Source organism: Schistocerca serialis, chromosome 2 (genome assembly GCF_023864345.2).
Source record: "Schistocerca serialis cubense isolate TAMUIC-IGC-003099 chromosome 2, iqSchSeri2.2, whole genome shotgun sequence".
NCBI lineage: Eukaryota > Metazoa > Arthropoda > Insecta > Orthoptera > Acrididae > Schistocerca > Schistocerca serialis.
In genome coordinates, this window is record NC_064639.1 from 850,821,178 (window position 1) to 850,843,615 (window position 22,438).

Genomic DNA, 22,438 nt, shown 5'->3' on the forward strand with positions numbered 1-22,438 from the left:
TGCCACATGCCGTCTGGTGGCTTGTGGAGTATTGATGTAGATGTAGAATTGTACATAGTTTACAACATGTGCATTACACACATTGCTTACTTGGACAACATACAGCATGAAATATTCATTTCAAACCATTTGTTCTTCATCTCTGAATACTCCGTTTGGAACCCTCTACTGTTTTCATTATTTTGACCATATAGGTTTGGCTCATCCTGTCAGTGGCACTACACAGTGAAGGACACTATTTGCAAGGTACACAAGAACAGTCCACAATACAAATTGCAGAGATCGCCCAGAAAGCGAGAGGAAGATGGCGTTATTATTAAAAGAAATGACATTATTTCCATACAGGTTGCATATTTGCATAAAAAATGTATATTTACTCGACTGGTAGTCAATTTTAGCTGTACAGTCATCTTCTAATGGACGTTTCCATGAATAGTTGGAAGTGTCCTCCTTAATATGGCTTCTACTCTAAATTGACCAAGAGTGATTTGTGTAAATACTGTTCTATTCAAATATACAATCTCAACAGGAATAATATCATCTTTCAAGACTTCTCAAACACTGTGGAATGAATCTGCAAAAAAAAATTTTTTTTGCATTGGCATCTGCTGTCTTTTTCTCCCTGAGATCAATTTTTCTTGTAATAGTATGTACGTGTGAAATGCATACAAAAGCAAGCTTATACCAAATAAAACATGTGTATAATTCATTTATTTTTAAAGAAAAGGTACTCACCTCAGCATAAGATTCATAAGCTGCAAGCCTTCTCCACGTAGGAAACGTTCTCTGTTTGGTGCATACATCAGGCTCGAACAAAGGCAGTTAAATAAATTCTCCATCATTTCATGTTCTTCATTTGAAGTTGGATCATGCCTTTTGTAAAACTAAACACAAACAGAAAAATAGGGATCAAAACTATTCAATTCTGATAAGATGATGATTTTTTTAATTAATTAAAACATTGACAGAGATACACTGATAATGTTGCTAAACTTTTCCTATTTAATATCAAATTTCAGTTTCATAATAGTCTGATGAAATGGAGATATTTGCTATACTTCACAGTATCATTATGTACCATTTTTATTTTGACATTTTTGTAGTGATTTTGGTTTTTGTATGTTTTTAGCTCTTCCTCCACCTCTCAATCCAGTTCAATCAGTATATTATAAACATGATTTGCATACAATCATAATCAGAAATTTGTGAGGGACTGCCAGTTTCATCTGAATTCATTGAATTAACTGACTACTTAGTCATCAACATAACTTAAGCTTAAATGACAATTCATTTGATTGATACGACAAATTATAATCTGATGTAGAGCTTGCCTGATGCCATGGGAATGAAATAACTAGCCACAAGAATAAGCGCAGCAGCCTAAGCTGAAGAGGGGCACTGGGCGTTTGGTGGTGACAATCCTGACACAATACCTACAGGCGTAGCAAGCCGATGGTTTGACATTCAATGATGTGCTTACACTTCCAATATGGTGCTGTACTGTTTTTCGTCTATGGTGAAGGAGGCTACACTGAGACAAGATATTTCAGTTCACTGATCTCGTTATTCTTTTTGTACTGACCAATAAAAACAAACATTGTTTGTGCAGATGGATATGTGTGTGTGTGTGTGTGCAAGTGAGTGTATACCTGTCCTTTTTTCCCCCTAAGTCAAGTCTTTCCGCTCCCGGGATCGGAATGAGTCCTTACCCTCTCCCTTAAAACCCACATCCTTTCGTCTTTCCCTCTCCTTCCCCCTTTCCTGATGAAGCAACAGTGGGTTGCGAAAGCTTGAATTTTGTGTGTGTGTTTGTGTTTGTTAGTGTCTCTTTCAACATACCAATGCTTTTGTTTGGTAAGTTACATCATCTTTGTTTTTACAAACATTGTTTTTGTTTGTTAGTTATAAAGTTAAAGCCATTTTAACAATACTGCATGAAAAAAGGAAAATACTCAGAAAACACAGTTAGGTATCAGTGTAACTTCGTACATATATAAAACACGAGTGGGTATATAAATGATTAGAGCTGCAATTCTCTGTGACAGGTAGAACGACCATCAGATTATATTAGTGCTGTTACTAGTCCTGCTAGAGTACATAAATAAGGAGGTGGGCAGCATCAGATGTTGAGTGATCTCAGAGAGGACATGGAGATGCTGTGTACTCGTACAAGACAGCGTTATCAACACCTGACAGGAGTCTGAACAGGACCTCATAGTGGGTCTCCATATAGCCACTGGTCAAAGATGACAATATCCAAATTTGTGGGCCTTTATAATGTGACAGTGGCCCAATATTGGACTGCACAGGAACAAGAGGGCAGGGCATACTTGTCATCAATGTTCCAATTGACCACATGTAACGACCACAAGCAAGGATAGCTGTATTGTGCAGTAAGCACATCGTAGCCCCTTCACATCTGAGCCGGTCATCTGAGAACAAATAATGGACTCCCTGTAACATTCTGTGTCATTCTGCATCATTGGTAGGCAACTTGTACCAGCTGGACTAGGGAATTACTGTTCCATGCACAGGATGCCGTTAACACCACACTACAAACAGCTGCATTTGGCACCGTGCCGTGACTGGGAAGCATAGACTGCTGGTGAGAGGTACTGAATTGTGTTCAGGGATGCATCACAGTTTTCCAACACTGTATGACCAGCGTCAGTGAGTATGGTGACAGCCTGGGGAGAGGCCCCCTTCTTCCAATGTTTCGGAGAGGCACACTGGTGTTAATGCTGGCATCACGGTAAGGGGTTGCATCTTGAATGACTTCAGGCCACAGCTACCAGTGATTGATGGAACTCTGATGGCACAACAGTATGTCACAGACACCCTGCATCTTCATGTTGCACCTCTCATCCCACATTACCGTGGGCCATTTTTCAACATGACATTGCTCTTTCATACATCGGTTGTGCCAGTATACACTGTAATTATGATGTTGAGTCATTCCTGTGAACAGTAATATCCCCAGATCTGTCCCCAATAGGATATCTGCGGGACTGACTCAGATTTCTACTCTGTTCCAATGCTAGTATGCAAGATATCAAGGACCAGTTACAACAGCTATGGTCCAGCTTGCCTCAGGACAGTACAATGGCTTTATGAAACTACATCTACATTTATACTCTGCAAGCCACCCAACGGTGTGCGGCAGAGGGCACATTATGTGCCACTGTCATTACCTCCTTTTCCTGTTCCAGTCGCATATGCTTTGCGGAAAGAACGACTGCCGGAAAGCCTCAGTGCGCACTCGAATTTCTCTAATTTTACATTCATGATCTCCTCAGGAGGTATAAGTAGGGGGAAGCAATATATTCGATATCTCATCCAGAAACGCACCCTCTTGAAACCTGGACAGCAACCTACACCGTGACGCAGAGTGCCTTCCTTGCAGAGTCTGCCACTTGAGTTTGCTAAACATCTCCATTACACTATCACGCTTACCAAATAACCCTGTGACAAAACGCACCGCTCTTCTTTGGATCTTCTCTATCATCTCTGTCATCCCAACCTGGTACAGATCCCACACTGATGAGCAATACTCAAGTATAGGTCGAACGAGTGTCTTGTAAGCCACCTCCTTTGTTGATGGACTACATTTTCCAAGGACTCTCCCAATGAATCTCAACCTGGCACCCCCCTTACCAACAACTAATTTTATATGATCATTCCACTTCAAATCATTCCGTACGCATACTCCCAGATAGTTTACAGAAGTAACTGCTACCAGTGTTTGTTCCACCATCATATAATCATACAATAAAGGATCTTTCTTTCTATGTATTCGCAATACATTACATTTGTCTATGTTAAGAGTCAGTTGCCACTCCCTACACCAAGTACCTACCCGCTGCAGATCTTCCTGCATTTCGCTGCAATTTTCTAATGCTGTAACTTCTCTGTATACTACAGAATCATCTGCAAAAAGCTGCTCTTCCCAATTGAATCAGTGCATGCAGTCAGGCCAGAGGTGGTGAAGGTCATACTGATAAGTAGCTTCATACTACCAAATTCTTTGTAAATTTGACTCCCTTTTCTATTCCAGACTGTCAGACAGTGTATATATATATATATATATATCACCTTGCAAGCATGTACAACAAATGATTATAAGTATATCCACAGGAGTTGTGGATTTGGAGTCTACCTTATTACCGAGTTCAAATTATTGTTGTCTAAAATAAATTATAAGTAGATCTCAACACAGACAAATAAAGAACATCAAATACAAATTTACACAGCCTTAGTAAGCCTTCACACCTATTGTGACAACATTTGTTGTCATTGTATGTCACCAATACTTTTTTGAATGCGAAATTATTTTACTTTATTTTTCAGTCTCAGGTTCCACAAACGACTCCTTAGCAAGTCATCACCAAACACTCTGTTTAAATTGGAAGGAAAAAGAAAAGATAAATCGACTTGCACCAGGCAGTTGAACTCCCGGAAAGAGGACTTATGACCAAAGTATACCACACGTAAACTTCATTTTCCTGGTATTTTACAAACTTCTGTAAACAACTAGATGTATCTGAATACACTGCATAATAACTTAAGCATGTTAAATAACACCCACCTACAGGCTAGTGGCAAATGAGTCACCAGCAGTTGCAAGTATGCACTATACAGCAAGTGTGAACAACTTTTACGTCAAGCAACTGCTAAACAAGTCATACATCTCATCTGTAAGCAAATGCCACTTAATCTGTTTCTGGTAGACATCTAGCTCACCTACAGTAGTAGTTATGTGGGGTGTTTTTTTCTTTCTTTCTTTCTTTCTTTTTTCTTTAAATACAAGAAGCTTTCAATTTCACAAGGGTTTATCTCACAGTTAATTTTATATTGTGAATATTTTAATCTTATTTTTGTGATTTAAAACTTATCAACTATACACTATTTTGTAGTGAAATGTAGATGTCAATGCCAACAATCAAGGGTCGATAGTGTTGCTTTGACAACATTTTTCCACACAATCAACTTATGATTTGGCACCCCCTTTTCCTGCGTACACTTTCAACCATGTCAGTTTTCGCTGCTGTGATATCCACTGCATACAAATCTTGTACTGGCACCCTTCTCAGCTTTGCACCACAGGTTGGGTTTGTGTCACTTGAGCATTAAACTGGCCCTGAGTGTTGATATGTTTACAACATGGGTGTCCAATCCTGGCCAGTTCAGTTCTGCTCTGTGATGTTACTATGAAATGTTTTTAAGTTTGTATAGTTGTGTACAGATGTTAGTTTGAAACCGTAATTTAGCTTCCTAGTATTTAACTATCCCTCTTTTTGTTTCTTTTTAAACAGATAATGACCTGCAACAATGCTGAAACCATTTAAAATACCATTAGTGTGATCTTAAGACTGGAAAATACATTCCAAAAGTTTCATCTATGAGATAATCACCGTCTTCTTAGACAGTTGTGGTCTGTGGTCTAAGACAGGGCTTCCCAACCTTTTCAGCTGGCGGACCCCTTCTTCAGCCAAAAATCCATGGCAGACCCCTGGCCAGTCAAGAGCACAGTAACTTTATATTTCAGAGCGAAACCCATGGGAACCGAAAGCCTCTTAATGCAAGTGCCATGTTCCCAATGACCCCCCTCCCCCCATCCCTGAAGTATCATAATCTTTGGTTTAGAGATGAATGAAAAAACTTGAAATTAACGATCCAATTTGAATTCCCACTGTATCCAGACACTTACTAGTGGATTTACTCCCTTTGTTCAACACACTATAGCCTGATTAAAATTACTTGGTAATTGACATTTCACACATTGGAGCTGCCTTCCTCCAAGAGCAAACAGCGTCACATCCAAGCTGTTCGCTGTTGACAAGTTGGCACTTGTGGTCTGTTCACTTCCACTGTTTGGCTACTGTCGTGTAAGGAGCATGCATATTTCGTAACAGTCGTGTGTGTGTGTGTGTGTGTGTGTGTGTGTGTGTGTGTGTGGTTTTTCGTGAAATCCGAAGAAAAATGTTCAAATGTATGTAAAGTCTATGGGACTTAACTACTGAGGTCATCAGTCCCTAGTCTTACACACTATTAACCTAAGTTTAACTTCCGCTAAGGACAAACGACACACACACACACACACACACACACACACACACACACACACACACACACACACACACCCGAGGGAGGACTCTAACCTCCTGCGGGAGCGGCCGTGCAATCCACGACGACATGGCGCCTGAGACTGCGCGGCCATTCCGCGCGGCTGTGAAGAAAAGAGGCAGACCCATGATTAAGTTGTGACATCTGTTGTGCAATGTGTGGGAATACATTCACCCAGTTTACATGCATTTCCAAAATCTGATTTCGTTAGCCGATGTCCCAGTTCCGCTTTTGGTTGGTCATATAAACACTTCAAAATCGATTCTGGAAATCTGCTTTTATAAAGCCATTTTCCAGTTCAACAATCGATTTTTGTGCCCATGTAAACAGATCAGAAAATCTAGTAATTTTTATGTCTTTGTGTATCTACTGAACGGCAGCTGTCAGTCCATAGCCGGCAGCTAGCAGGCGGCGTTGCAACAGTTGGTAGCTGGCAACTGGCAGGCGGCGTGACAACAGTTTAGCCACAGCTGACAACTTCAACTACTACTTGGACACTATATTGTGGCAGTCAGCCTCGACTGTAAACAAATTAGGAAAACAAACAGACAGACTCTCTTAATCAAAATATCCACGGGTGTACTGCCAGTCTACAGTGTCCAACGGGCACAATATTTCGGCGATCATACATGTTGCCATCATCAGGTGAACTGACGGACTGAGCTCCTGTGAACGTGCTGGTACGTCCGTCTGTCAGTTCACCTGATGATGGCGACATGTATGATCGCCGAAATATTGTGCCCGTTGGACACTGTAGACCAGCAGTACACCCATGGATATTTTGATTATCAAATACACCAAGAGAAACTCAAGAATCAAACAGACTCTCTTATTTCTATATAAGAAGGCAAAGCATTTCACAGAATGTAAGACTTTTATCTTAAAGGAAACAATTCTGGCAGAGGTGGTTTACCTTTTACAAGGTGGCACGTGGAAAGTCATCATTTGTTTACACTCGCAGCCAGTTGCCACAATATAGTGTCAGAGTAATAACAAGTAATTGTAATTGAAGTATAGGCAGGCCATATTTTTAACTGAGGGGACGGTATATTATATAAAGAAAAGAAATTAGCTTTGGAGATCATTTTAATTTTCGTAACAAAAATATCAATGCCAACAGTATTCAATTAATAATTATTTTGTAAGTGATAGAAGACAGAAACAAAATTCCTACAGAATTATAGTTCAGGTATTTTTCTTCGTAGATGCTCAGTGAAATGAGCTTCTATGAAGAAAAATGCTTTCTTCTTTACTATAGATGAGTCTGTAGGAATAATAATGGAATCCTCTTGTGATGGTTGAGGGTGCTTCTGCTGACACAATTTTGAAAAGTTAGTTTCAGTTCTTGACAACTGGAGACGGATGTCGGGTTCCGCATCTGGACAGCTTAGGTACTTAGTTTTGTGTGCAGCATAGATCGAGAATCCAGATTCACACATGTATGTTGTGGCAAACCAGAGAAGTACACATTTTTCCTTTTCAACAAGGGGGTAGTATTTCTTGTTATCCAAACGGATCCAAAAGTGTGAGTAACCGTCACTGTCAAAACTTGATTTCAAGGTAGGGTCTGTGGCAATTTCTATCAACAACTCATATTCATTTGGTAATAGAATGTTTGGCTTTTTGAATACAGTGAATGGGTTGACCACCCATTCGTATTTCTGCAACTTCTCGTCTTCAGCTGTTGGGAAATAATGCTCCAACAATGACATCAAGCTCCGGAGATGTTCCAGAATTTGCTGAAACTAATTCTTCCCAAGCGCCAATGTTTTGTTTTTCAAAAACTCCTTGAGAAGAGGAAAACACTCGACCTCCCCCTCCTCGACACTCTCTGCCCAAAAATTGATTTTCCTCTTGAATGCTCAAACATTTTCGATAGCAGTGACCTTTGTTTCACTTTGCCCTTGGAGTGAAATATTCATTTCGTTCATTTTGAAGAAATTATCTGACAAATAGGCAAGTATACACTGCCAATTTTTGTCATTAATAAGGTCTGCTAATTTGGTGTTATGCTATAAAAGGAAAGCTAAGACTTCCAATCTTAATTCGTACAACCAAGAGAGTGCATTCCCATGTGAGAGCCACCTCACTTCTATGTGGAGAAGCAGGGAAGGATGAAGGCTTCTCATATCTTCACACAGTATTGTGAAAAGTCTTGACTTCAAAGGCCTTGATTTTATGTAGTTAATGGACTCATCTAAAACTTTATTGAACGAAACAGGCATTTGTTTCGTAGCTAAAACGTATCTGTGGAGAGCACAATGACTACTGCTGCAATTCCTGGCATTTTCTTTAATTTTCGTTATTGCTCTGACTGTAGGACCCGTCATAGCTTTTGCACCATCTGTTCACACATCTATGCAATTAGGCCATGAAACTTCATTAGTCCTTAAAAAATCATCCAACAGACGGAAATTTAAGCACCTGTTGTGTTGGCGGGTAGTGGTCTGCACAATAAGAGGTCCTCCTCAAAACATCCAGAATATTCATAACGGACAAAAGCCAATAAATTCGCTAATCCTGCAACATCAGTGTATTCATCTATCTGCAGAGAAAATGAATTATGTTGGATGCGAGAAACAAGGGTGTCTTTCACATCATTTGACATGTCAACAATGTGTCTCTTGACAGTATTGTTTTATAATGGCACTGAAGATACAAGCTCTACCGCGTTTTCGTCTAGCATGCAAGAAACAATATCATTAACACACGGCTTTGTGAGATTTTCTGCAATGGTATGGGCTTTGCCTGTTTTTGCCACTCGATAACCAACCAAGACAGAAGCTTTTAATGAATTTTCATTAATTGTTTTTGCATGAGTTTTCATGCAATGCTGAGAAGCAGCTGGTTCAGCAGTCTTCCTTTTGAAAAAATCGATTTCTTTAGCCTGTAAATCCGGGTGAGTACCTTCAAAATGGCGGCGCAATTTAATTGGAACCATTGAACTGTTCGGAAGGACTCGGGCACAAATTACACACTGAGCTTTACCCTCCTTTGTCTCCATAAAGCCCATTTTTAAATAGCTTTCGTTGTACTTACGCTTCTTGGTTATTCCACTTCCACAGGATACTGCAACCAATGGAGTTGGTTCTAATGGCTCTGAGCACTATGGGACTTAACTTCTGAGGTCCATTAGCCCCTAGAACTTAGAACTACTCAAACCTCACTAACCTAAGGACACCACACACATCCATGCCCGAGGCAGGATTCGAACCTGCGACCGTAGCGGTTGCGCAGTTCCAGACTGTAGCGCCTAGAACCGCTCGGCCGCCCCAGTCACAACCAATGGAGTTCTTGCAGTGTTTTCACATAATAAATCCGCTGTGGAGCTTCTTGTGATTGTTCTTCCTTTGGTCATCGTCCTTCCTCATTCATTTCAACTGGAAACTTCCTTTGTTGTGACGGCGATGGAGAAACTGCACCCTTCTTCAATGATCCTGACGGCAGCCACCGATCCATGTTAGAAGTAATAACTGGTCAAAAATCGACTTATGAAACAGGTAGTGCACTGGCAAAGCAAGTTTAACATTTAATGATGTCTGGGGCCGTATACATGCCAGCGAGCGCTGTGATTGGTCGACAAAGCTAGCTCCTCGCATGCGTAAAAGGTTTCAGCGCATCTAGCGCCGTGAGCCAGTGCACAAACGACCCCCGTAGTGTTGGGAAACAGTCGATCAGAGAAGCCGCATTCTCCAGCACTAAACTGTGTATACATTCTCACTTAGGAACAAAGGCTGCTTGGGAATACGACCTGAAGTAAAAGTACACGTTTTTCACACGAAAAAAGAAATGGTGATGAATTTGATTTCAAATTTTTATTCAATAATTTTACTCATTATTTTACATGATTTGGTGAAAGGTGGCCGCGGACCCCCTAGAAAGAGCCGGCAGACCCCTAAGGGGTCTGCAGACCACACGCTGGGAAGCCCTGGTCTAAGAAAATGTTTATCACGTAGATGAAATTTTGTATCCACATTTAGATTGTTGGAATGTTAAGCACAACTGTGTGGTTCTAAAACATACAAATCTGTCTACTGGGGGAGAAATAGCTAATATTATCCTACAACAGCATTTTAGCTGAAGCTTATCAAAGATAGACTTAACAATGAAGAAGCTAACATAGCACCATCAGCTTATTTTGCCCTTTTTCGAATGATAAAAGTAATAGTACTTATTATCACATAACAACTCTCTACACAGAAAAATTTTTACTGAGTTGACGGATAATTCTGTACCATTTTTTCATAAGTTTAACAAAGGAAACAGATACACATTACAGAGACTTTAGTCATCAATATATATTCTCCTTCATTATTTAAAAGAGTCTGCCAACTCTGGCATAACTTTTCCATTCTGCGACTGTAGGAATCACATGGTTATGACATGAAGAACTTGCCGAGAAGTGCTTGGAGCGCATTTTCATTTGGAAAGCAAGTTCCTTGAAGATTGTTCAACAGAGAGCGGAAATGCTGAAAATCTAATGGTGAAAGACCAGGGGAATAAGATGGCTGTGGAATGATTTCCGAACCAGACTCCTGTATAGTGGTTTCTCATCAATCTTGCAGAATGCGGGTGGTCATTACTGTAGAGTAGCATCACTTCTCGCAGTCTTCCTGGTTGTTGTTCTTGGATTGTGTCAGCAGTGATGGTTGCGCCTCGAGAATGTAATTCATAGTACACCATACCGTCACTGTGTCACCAGATTCATAACATTACCTTTTGTGAATAGGCGCAGGTCTTTGTACAGAGAATTGCTGCTTTGTTTGGGCTCCACCATTACTTTCTTTTCCTTATGTTAGCATGAAGTCACCATTTCCAGTAATGACACAGGATAGGAATGGTCTGTGTTGTTCACTGTCCAGTTGATGACAAGAAAGCAGAGGTACACATATGGCCACCTGCTGATTTTTGTGCTTTTGGCTGAGAATGTACGGTATCCTACACCTGATTTTTGTACCTTCCAGATTGTGTGCAAATGTCGCACGATGGTGGAATGATCACAGTTCATCATATCCATCGGTTCTCGAGTACACTGACATGGATTATTGTGGACTAATGTGTTTAAATGACTTTCAACAAACCCTGAAGGTCTTCCTGAACATGGGGAGTCACTAATGTCAAAACAATCCTCCTTAAAATGAGAAAACCATTTTCTTTCTGTGCTCTGGTCCAATGACATCATCTATGGACACAGCAAAAATCTTTCTGGCTGCCTACACTGTTGTCAGCCAGCTACTGAAATAAAACATAAGAATATGTTGGAAATGTTCCAATTTCTCCACTTGACACTCCATTTTCTAGCATCCACAGCTCAACTCACTATCTCTAAATGAGGAAACGACAATATTTAAACTCAAATAGCAACAATTAATTACAAATAAAAAATGGCAATTGATAAATCAACCCACAGCAACCGGAATACCAATATGCGAAACAAAAATTTTATGAACATATGCACCAACTTAACAGATTAGGTAGAAAAAAAAAGTTTCTTTGCTTAAAAAATCAGAGTTTAAGAAGAATTTGTTGACAACTGCTTTGTCATAAAGAGAGTAACCAGATTTTTAAAGTTTTTCTTCAGCTTTCAGTGACACATGTAGTTATTTATTTATTGCAGGTCACTATACTGTCACTTCAGTGTTGTTTCGAATGTTGAAGAATACGTCTGAATGCATAGTTAAAAGCAATTTTATTACTTTATTTAGGTAACATCATAATGTTATAATGTGTATCTTAGCTGAAAGAAAAAATGCTAACTCTTTATTTTCTCTTTTCCCAGGAGAGACACAGAGTGTAGGGAGGAGGGAGGGGCGAGGTGGTCAGAGAGAGAGAGAGAGGGGGGGGGGGGAGAAGGAGATGGACAGGGAGAGGGGGGGGAGAAGAAGAAGGACAGAGAAGAGGGCGAGGGAGATGGACGGATCAGAGGAGGAGGAGGAGGAGGAGGAGGAGGAGGAGGAGATGGACTCACAGAATTATAATAAATGCAACACCAGGTACTCAGCTAGTAATAAAATAATAATAATAAAAAAAAGAAACATAAGATATTGATGTGAGCCAACTCTAACTGAATTACTCACAACCTAACAGTAATTATTATACCTATTTTTTTTATACACAGGAGAGAATATTTTCAATAGGAGTTTTGTCATATCTGTCACAGTTGTCTTTAAAAGTACATGTGATCAATGAGCTAAGCATTGATTTACGCGAGTCTAGACACACAAACCCAAGGACATTTCATGTCTGTTATGAAAGACAATTAATAAATGCTCAGAATTTTATTTATCACTGGAGTGGAAACATTATTTAACACACACTCATTAGAGTTTTAAAGTTATTTTATTGCTGATTTTTGTCATAGTACATCAGTGGGTATAAATAGCTGCCATTTTAAGAGTTTGGCAATTTCTATTATGACTAATAGTAATAAAGCGTAAGAAGGAATCAAGACCAGCGTTTATGCGGAACAGTTCTTCAATTTTCTGTAAGTTACGCCATTCTGACTACATCACCCAACTACTACCAAACCCTCCTAAGATAAATTGCATTTCAGTAAATAAATAAAGAACTCATTTCATATTTATTTATTTTACAATTTTTTCATTATGATCTGCATCCAAGACATTTTCACAAATGCTGACTACTAGGAGCAGCTGCATTCGGAAGTCAAATTAGTACTTTTTTACTCTAAGTGCAGATCCATGTATTACGTACAGTGAAAATTTGAACTTCTCACTTCTTCGAACTCACAGCAACCCAACAATTTGTGGAAGTAAGCAAGGGCTGGGAGCTTTACTTCTGAATATACCGCATTTTAATAAAATCAACATGTTCTTGGCTCTGAGTAGACACTGACTTGTACACCCTGTGACTAATAGCACATATACAACAGGAGGACTGGTAACTGGTTTATACAGTTTTTTATGCTTTATGGCATGTGAAAGTAGATTTATTTTTTATTTTGATTTATTATGAGGTTAGATAACAAGTGTTGGGCAAAAAGATATTATAGTGTATTTTTCTTTCAATGTGTGTCTAGGATTGTGTGTGTGTCCAAGGTCTGCAGTCATCGATTTCACTGAAAATATTCCTTGAAACTGATCAGGTGTAATATACAAATGTGTGAATATTGTTCTGCTTAATGTGAAATTATGTTCAGAAGCTAAGCGAGATCGATCACACACTTATGTTCACAAGTACTACTCTCTACATATGGTATAGTTCATGATTTCCAACTAATATTGATTAACTTAAAGTCATTGAAGGCAAACTGATTGACATACCATCTTAAATATTTGTCATTATTTCAGAAAGTTTACATTACAGATATCCTTCATTACTAATGTCATGAGTGAAAATATCTTTCACCTCTCAACAAGTTTCCATGAACAGGACCGGTTTAAGAACATTTTCTGACACACGTGACTTATCATGTGGCATCCCCTCTTTCCCTCATACTATTTCAAGTGTGTCAATCTTTGGTACTAATTGTAATATGCACTGAGTAAAAATCTTGCACCTGGGTGTCTTTGGCACCTCTCTCAGCTTGACACATCAAGTGGTGGCTTGTGTCGCCTCAGCCTTAAACTGGCTCATAGTATGAACATGGCAGTAAATACAGTTATGAAATTGTGCCTGTGATAAACCAATTTAAGGCAAAATTTTAGGGAGCATGTTTAAGCAGGAAGTAGAATATGTCTGGATGAAATTTGGTGCTGTAGAAAGGGAGGCATTTTTGGAAACAGCATCTCCATTTAAAGCAGCACAGATTGAGTTAAATTCTTGAAACTGTGTTTTAAAGATGGTGTTTTTTGGAATTTTGTTCTGTGTAAAGTAAATTATAATAATACTGGTGCCAAACAACAAAAGGAGATCATACTCTATCAATGAAGAGAGCATTTGGCTCCTGTAAAAATATACTACGTGTAGGGCAGTGTGCAATCACAGTTCATTTCCATTCAGCATGCACAGCCTTCCAATTTCATTTTACTTTTTCTGTGAGTGTAGTAGAGCGCCATTTACCGGGTGTGTGTAATTACAGTGTACCTACTCATGCACATTCAATGCTGGCTGTAATTATTGTACTCCAGCTAAACTTTGCAAACGTGTAATGCATTAATGCAGACCTGATTTATGCTGGAATAAAAGAAGTTCCAATTTTGGCCACCAGATGCAAATTTGGTACTGTGCAGAATCTTGTCAACGTCTTCAGTGTTCATATTGAACAAACCATGCAAGTGGAAGTTAATAATATAATCAACATTACGCCTTTCTCACTTGTTGCACCTTTTCTGTCCATTTTCCATTCCTAACCCACTAAATACGGAAACATTTCTATACACATTTCTTGCATTCACGGTGCCACATATGCACACGATGGCAATAATTGGAACTAATTTTTTCCTGCATAAATCAGATTCACATTAATGCATTAGAATATCTACCAAGTTTTGCTGCCATACGATAATTACAGTCCACACTGGTCCTCTGTGAGTAGCTGCACTTTAATTATAACTACCCAGTACATACAATACACAATATGCAGTCAAACTCATGAAGTTCCACTGCAGGACTAGTGAACAAGTTCCCTGATATATGAAACCAGTATGAAGTTGAATGTTACAATTTACTCAATGCATTGCGATCAGCTCTTCCAATGGCAGCAAAATTATAACTAAAGCTCCTGCTGGTGTACAATTTTTTCCTAGGTCTGTTCAGGCTCTTGGCAGCACTTGGCAGAGGCAAGACTCAACAGTGATAACAACATTAAAATTGTATTCTACAGGGACATGTTTGATCTAATGCATAATATTTGTGGGGTTTTTCCCTTCTGTGTTACATTTTCTATTGAAAAAACTATGATGCATTAATTCATAAACAATCTTATGTTTCTCATCAAATTCTTTAAAGACAGGGGAAACTGAGATTATAATGAAACCATCACAAACCACATATAAAACTTTGCACACAAAAGTCCTGTCACAAGATAATGTTTCAAACACTGGATTAATAGAAGATCTAAAGGCAGGTTATCTAGTAAACATCCAGAAGCATCACAAACCACATATAAACCTTTGCAAACAAAATAATGTATCAAACACTGGGTCAATAGAAGACCTAAAGGTAGGTCATCTAGCAAACATCCGGAAGCAGTAATGCCACACACAAGAATGAAACTAGCACACAAAGTTGCAAGGAGCAATAAACAGGGAAATTTCCCTGAGGTTTCAAGGTTTTTCCAGGTTGAAATTTCAAATTTCCCTGAAGCAATCTTTGACAAATGTGAGTAGAAGTTTTACTTAACTAGTTTTCATAGCTCCCAATGAAACTTTTTGAATTGTCATTCAGTTATTAGCGTTTATATAAAGTTCATATAGGACTGAAAACAAAATATATATGAAACTTTTTTTTTTAGTCCGTAACATAACAGATAAAGCAAATACATTTAAAATGGAAATTCGACTGTTAACTTTTATCTGTCACCTTTATGTACCATACCATGTCACTGTGTGATAACCTGAAATTATAAAGAAATCATTACAGGAATACATTTTGAAATGTTATCCCTGGAATGTATTGCCAACAGTCTTTGGTAGCAACAACGCATCATGTTTCAAGCTGGATTCTCTTCCCACTAAAGTCACTGTTAAATGAAGCATGGCACTGCAAGAAACTTGGTAAATATACTAATACACACTGGAATTAGCAAAAACAAATCAACAGTGCTGGTCTACAATATGTCAATGCACTTCTTTACCTTCTTGAAAAGACCCCCCCCCCCCCCCCCCCACAACCAACTATTTCCAAAGTAGAATCTCACAGTGGTCTGTAACAATCTTTCCATCAACAAACTATTTATCTCCCTGGAGCCTCACAAAATTCCCCACCCCTGAATCTTTCATAATTTGCTTAAATTTCCGTAATTTTCAAGTAATTTCAATACCTCTGAGAACTCCAGATTTTCCAGACATGTCACCATCCTGATTATGTTTCCAAGCAAGAATAGTTTTAATCTACGGCAGTGAAACATGGAACTTTGAAAATCGAGAGACAAAATGATGGAAGTAATGTTACAGAAATTTAATCTTCAAATTATGAACAGTGACTTAAAGGGAACAGGGTAGATGATGTGAGAATAACAATAGGGCATAATTGGGTACATAATACTGATGTATGAGGTTTTTGCAGATGTCAGAGTGGCCCTTATCTGGCAGTGGATGAAAAACAGCAGGTGAAGATATGGATGACTCATTACAATACATAATAAGTACTCTGATAATATCAAGTACCCAAGAACTGCGATGGATACTGTGATAACTTTGCCCAACCATGAGGAGGAAACTTTTACCAGTAAATGACAATGCTAGAAGAGTACATCAGTCTATGGCCGGAAAGATTATGTAGTATAGTAATGTATCTAATTATTCAGAAATAGTTATTTGTTTGTCCTCAGTACATCCACAATAAATTTCACTTACCGCAAGTTGTTGCAATAACACATCAATGCCTTCAAGATCTCCCAATAACTGTCGATTCTCTGGAGTATCCTGCAACAGTATGCTGAGCATCTCACTAGCATATAACTTATTGCCATCAAATGGGGCTTTCACGCGAAGTCGGCGTAACAGCCACTGCATGAGACCCTGTTTCGCAGCATCAGCACAAACCTCTGGACGAAATTCTGTTATATTTTCAAATATTGCTGGAAAACAAACAAATACACGTATTACACGTCTGCAAGATAACAAATGAGCTGTGAATTTTATTGCTACATTATTTGTAACAGCAGAACAATACGACTGAGATCAACACATTCAAACGGTTTCTTCCTGAAGTTATGTAAGAAAACTCAAAAATGAATAATTTTACAAGAAATAAATTTTCCCAGTCATCCCAGCTTATCCCCCAGCTTTCTCAACAAATAAGAACTGTGTAACTGCTTCTGCAAAACAAAAACTGGCAATTTATCACCAAAACATCAGAGGCTTCTGCAGTAACATCAATCAACTTATAATCAATGTCTATGAACCAAGGGATACAGATAATGCCTAATGCCCCTGTTCTGTGCTTTAGTGAGCACCATATTACTTCCTGTATAGAAATAATTATTACTTAGTAACATCATTCCGAAGAAAAAGGTGGTGTTGCTAAAAACAATGAGCGACTGATGTGTGAATTACTGTTTAGGTCAACATTTGGAAGTGTCTGCCGTACAAAAGCCTTTCAGTAATTCTCATATATCAGTAGTAATAACATACAGAGCACACTCAGGGAATTTTAGTCTCTTTTGGAAGCAGTCAGATGCTCTCCTTGAGCTGTGAAGGCTTCATTTTATCTTTTCTTCCTTGTTCATTTGCTCGTGCCCCGCTAGGTGGCAAGAATCACCCTTAGCTTCCTGTGTGTTATTGCTGGTGAGTATTCTTGAAAATATGCTGGAGCATGTGGAGTGGGGAAGTGCCTGGGTAAGTGGCAAGAGGGCAACATACACAGTGGTCGGCCCGTTGGATGTGTGAGCCATTGGCTCTGTTAGTGAGAAGACTAATTACTTATGAGTAAACCATTAGTGGCAGCACGGAAGTTTTCACTATGCCCTTCAATGTGCTTCAGTGAACTGTCTTCCCTTATGTTCACGCTGAGAACTTTAGGATGCTGCCATTTTGCATTGAGCTTGTGCTGTAATAGGTCTGCCTCTGTGACTCTCACTTTATGGATCTCAAAAAAATTTTCACCTGTTGTAATTATTGTTAACATCAACTGGTCTGTTTGAGTGTGATCCATTTAATGGTTAGTGCTTGTTCTGCACGTGTAACATTGGCTGCTTGCCATTATAGGTGTTACTTGAAGTTTTGCTTTACTGTTACTTGTTTACCCCACAATCTTTCTGGTATGTCAAATCTGGTGGCTTTCAAATCAACGTTATTTTACTGTAAGCCATCAGGCCATTTGTTGTTAACCTAGTGTTTAATGAAATTGGGAATTTAGTGCTGTTAAGAAAGCTCTGTGATAAATCTGGTTTATAAAGTGGTTGTTTTTAACACCTTGAGATATTTTCTTGGATTTATTATTTAATTTTTAACTATTTTAAGGAAATTTGTTGAATTAATGTACGTCATTCAAAATGTGTTTTAGATCATTCTGAAATATAAGTGCCATGGAAGAGAGCCTTACTTGTAAATGCTAGCAATTAAGTATCATCTCAAAGAGGCAAGTTTCTGTTTCTCATAAAAATTTCAGTTTGGCACAAACAGCTCTCTGGCTATGTAGCCTAGGTGACTTATTGACTGTTTTTCTATTTGAAGTAAGGTTCTGAGATTAATGATTTCACCCTATTCTGTCAAGTTGTTTTGTGGGTGATGTTTATTATGCCACTGTTTTCCTATTTTATGTTACTGAGTGCTGTTTGCTGTATGGATATTTGGGTAACGTTACTCTTTGATTATTCTGGTAGATTTGAATGTTTTATGTCATTAAGCCATTAAGGCATGGGTGAATTACATTTTCTTAACTTGTATCTTTTAGCTCATATTTCATTTGAGTGGAGTTTATTAACAGCTAGTAATTTTATGAGTAGCGAGCCTGGTGTATGGGGCAGCACTTGGCTGAGGGGATCTGCTTCTGTTAAGCACCAGCATGGTGTTTTTCAGGAGTGTTTGTGGCTGCCCAACATTGCCTTAGTGGAGCTGTTCGCACTAGCACCATATTCTTAAGTTTGTTTAGTTTATACCCTTATTTACAAGCTCTTATGTAAATATTTTCCACCAAATATTTTATGTGTCTCCTGAAATGGGTGATAATATCCAGTTTATTATTAACCTTCAGATTTTCTACAGCAGATTATTTCAGTCTGCACTTATTATGCTAATATTTGGGAACTTTGAACTTACTTGCTCTAGCGGTCAGTATTTGAGATTTTTTATAATTATTTTGCCATTATTTCCATGTTGTATTCATTCCAAGTATGTAAAAGAAAATCTTGTAGATCATAACTGTTGGCACTTAACTTTCATGGTTGGTCTGTTCTGGAAATTGAATGTTTACTTGTTATTTGGTAACTAGTAATTGCAGACACAGATGTTCCCTTCAAAGGCTAGTCTGATTAATACTGAAATTAATTTAATTTTTTTTTTTTAAAGTCTTTTAAGAGACGTAGGTGGGACTCGTTATTATAACAACAACAGTTCTGGTGCCCATTCTATGGTATGGTTAATATTGCCACCTAACAGGACACCAGCAAACGGAGGGGGAAGAAAAGATGAAATGAAGCCGCCATGGCTCACTCCTAATACACATCTTCAAACACAGAAGAGATGTGATAGAGCTTGGGGACTTCAATGTAAACTTTATAAGAAATTCCAGAGACAGATCAGACCTAGAAAATTTGAAGTCCACATATAATTTTGCTACTATAGTTAGTTTTTCTGCTAGAATAACTTCATGTACAAGCACACTAATTGATAATATACTTTTAGACAAGACCAAAACAGATGATACAACTACCAGCCAAGTACTGGATGGTCTCTCTATGACAAAGAAAGACTTGTTATTAACAGTGCAATTATATATGAGAATCACTGTGGCTTCCACTGGAAAACAGCTAGAATAATTAATGATGAAACTATCCAGACTTTTAAATCACATCTCCAGACATAGACTGGAGACCTGTGTATAATTTAGATAATGCCAGTTCCAAGTGCAGTCTTTCCAGTAATGAAGAGGCACTGATATTTGAAGATCTGGATAACCACTGGTATTAAGATTTCAGGGAAAAGGAAATGAGAGCTAGACATCACCTCAAAAAATTCAGTCAACCCTAAAAAGTTAAATACCTATAAAAAAATTTGTAAAATGCTAAGTTATTCAGAAGTCACAACGTTTGTTGCAAATTAATACATGTAGTAACAAAAACAAAACTTTATGGAAATTGAAAAGGAGTGAGACTGGTGCATATTATCCCCATTATTATAACCTCTAATCACCAATAATTGCGTGGATATTCAAACACACTCACTTAGAAACAATAGCTTGTTACATGATAACAACTCAGTATCTCTTATTCGACTCCCGTGCCGTGACATGCGGCCGGCGCCGTTCGTAGCTAGGTGGCGTTCCCGCGCTCAGCCGAGTTGCGAAGTCCCTCTATCGCCGTTTGCACGTACTGTCGTGGTGGCACTGTTAAATGTCGTGGCACTGTCACAACACTTTTCCCCCCTTGGAAAAAAAAAACAACAACAACAACACTCACTTCCTTGGAGACATGGACAGTGCGGAGACATCCATGGCCTCTTGTGAGGCCCCGAGAAGATCCCGAGGAGAGACACGAGAGTATGGTCGAAAATGTCCAGGACGGAAGTTCGTGCGTGGAATGTGCCTCCTGGACGAGATGATGGGTGAAAACTCCGGAGCAGCATCCATAGGTGTCGTGGACCTGGGGGTGTGCTCTAGCGAGATGGGTCCCAGAGAAGGTGGCGTCGCGACCGGGGCCGGTTCCGGCGTACTCGGAAGCGGTAGCGATGTCGGCTGCATCAACACGTACGGTAGATCGGCAGCAGTGACAGGACTGGCTTCTCGGGCTGGTGGAGGCGAAGGAAGGGGCGGTGGCAACGGCGTGGCCACCACTCGTGGGCGCATCTGGTCGTAATGGTGAACAACCATGCCGTCATCCGTACGTATTTCACAAAGCCGGCGGCCGCAAATAGCCTTGACCACCCCTGGAATCCATTTAGGGCGAGATCCATACCCTCGTGCCTACACGTTGGTGCCCACCGAGTATTTTCCCGCACTAGGGGACACAGCACAAGGCCTGACAGGGTGAAGCAGGTGCAGTAGAGTGCACGGTTGGCAGCCATGCAAGAGTTCAGCAGGGCTGCGATCACCCAGAGGTGTGAAGCGATAAGAACTCAGAAAATGCAGCAGAGCATCATCTGTGGAAAAATCACTAAGGAATTTTTTCCTCTGGCTTTTGAAAGTGCGGACAAGGCGCTCGACCTCCCCATTCGATTGCGGATGGAAGGGCGGTGCTGTAACATGATGAATCCCTTGTCCAGGCCTGCGAAGAGAACTGAGGGCCATTGTCCGTGACGATCGTGGATGGAAGACCTTCTAGCGCAAAGATTTTGGACAAAGCCAGCGTCGTCGCCGCAGTGGTGGGCGACAGACATCAAACAACAAACGGAAACTTCGAGAAGGCGTCAATCAACAGTAGCCAATAAGTACCGAGGAAGGGGCCGGCAAAGTCAGCGTGCAGCCGTTCCCATGGCTGCGCCGGGTCAGGCCACGGAGAGGGCATTGTACGTGGTGCAGCCAGTTGTTGAGCACACTGACCACACGCAGCAACCATGTGGGCGATGTCCGAATCAATACTGGGCCAATAAACGTGCCTGTGGGCCAGGGACTTAGTCTGAGAAATACCCTAATGGCCTTCATGCAACAGTTTGAGAACATCTTTGCGATGAGAGGCTGGCACCACGACCTGTGGAGATGCGCCATCCGTGGCCAGAAGAACAACACCATCACGAACAGACAGACGAAGGTGCAAGGCATGGTAGTTGCAAAGGGGATCCGACGCCCGGCCCTTGGTCCTGTCCGGCCATCCCCGTTGAACAAAACCGATCACCTGACGCAGGACCGGGTCCCGCGCAGGAGCCGACGCGACCTGCGAACCTGTAAGTGGAAAACCCTCGACCGCACGACATTCTTCCTCATCAATGTGGAAATAGAGTAGTTCATCACGATCGAAAACCGGGTCGGGGCCCATCGGCAATCGCGACAATGCGTCAGCGTTGGCATGCTGGGCGATAGTGAATCTCATAGTGAAAACGAGACAAGTATAAGGCCCAACATGGCAGGCGGTGAGTTGCCTTATCTGGAAGAGACGCCGATGGGCTGAACAGAGAGACCAGCGGCTTGTGGTCGGTGATGAAGTGAAACTTAGAACCATACAAAAAAATGCTGAACTTTTTTAGAGCATAAATGATAGCGAGCGCCTCCTTTTCGACTTGAGAGTAACGCCGATGGGCATCGTTGGGGGTCTTGGAAGCATAGGCGATGGGTCGTTCCGACCCATCCTCATACTGATGGGCAAGAACAGCCCCTAGGCCATACTGTGACGCCTCAGTCGCCAGAACCAAGTGCTGACCCGGACGGAATGTGGCAAGACAAGGCGCCGACTGCAAATGAGCCTTCAGGCGGACAAAAGCCTGCTCACACTCGTCGAACCAACAGAAAGGGACATTTTTGTGTAACAGCTGATGCACAGGATGAGCTACCGCCGCCACGGATGGAATGAATTTGTGATAATAAGCAATCTTGCCTAGAA

The 22,438-nt window shown here is 40.2% G+C and overlaps 1 protein-coding gene across 2 annotated transcripts in view; it reads right to left on the minus strand.

The window, feature by feature from the left end:
* LOC126458137 (beta-catenin-like protein 1) overlaps window positions 1–22,438 on the minus strand; it is a 96,371-nt gene that overhangs the window by 22,460 nt on the left and 51,473 nt on the right. For both annotated transcript variants that reach the window (XM_050094979.1, XM_050094981.1), the window contains exons 6-7: window positions 16,602–16,825; window positions 736–884 (exon numbers count right to left, since the gene is read on the minus strand). In XM_050094979.1, coding sequence (XP_049950936.1) covers window positions 736–884; window positions 16,602–16,825 — 373 coding nt within the window. The remainder of the gene's footprint in view (window positions 1–735; window positions 885–16,601; window positions 16,826–22,438) is intronic.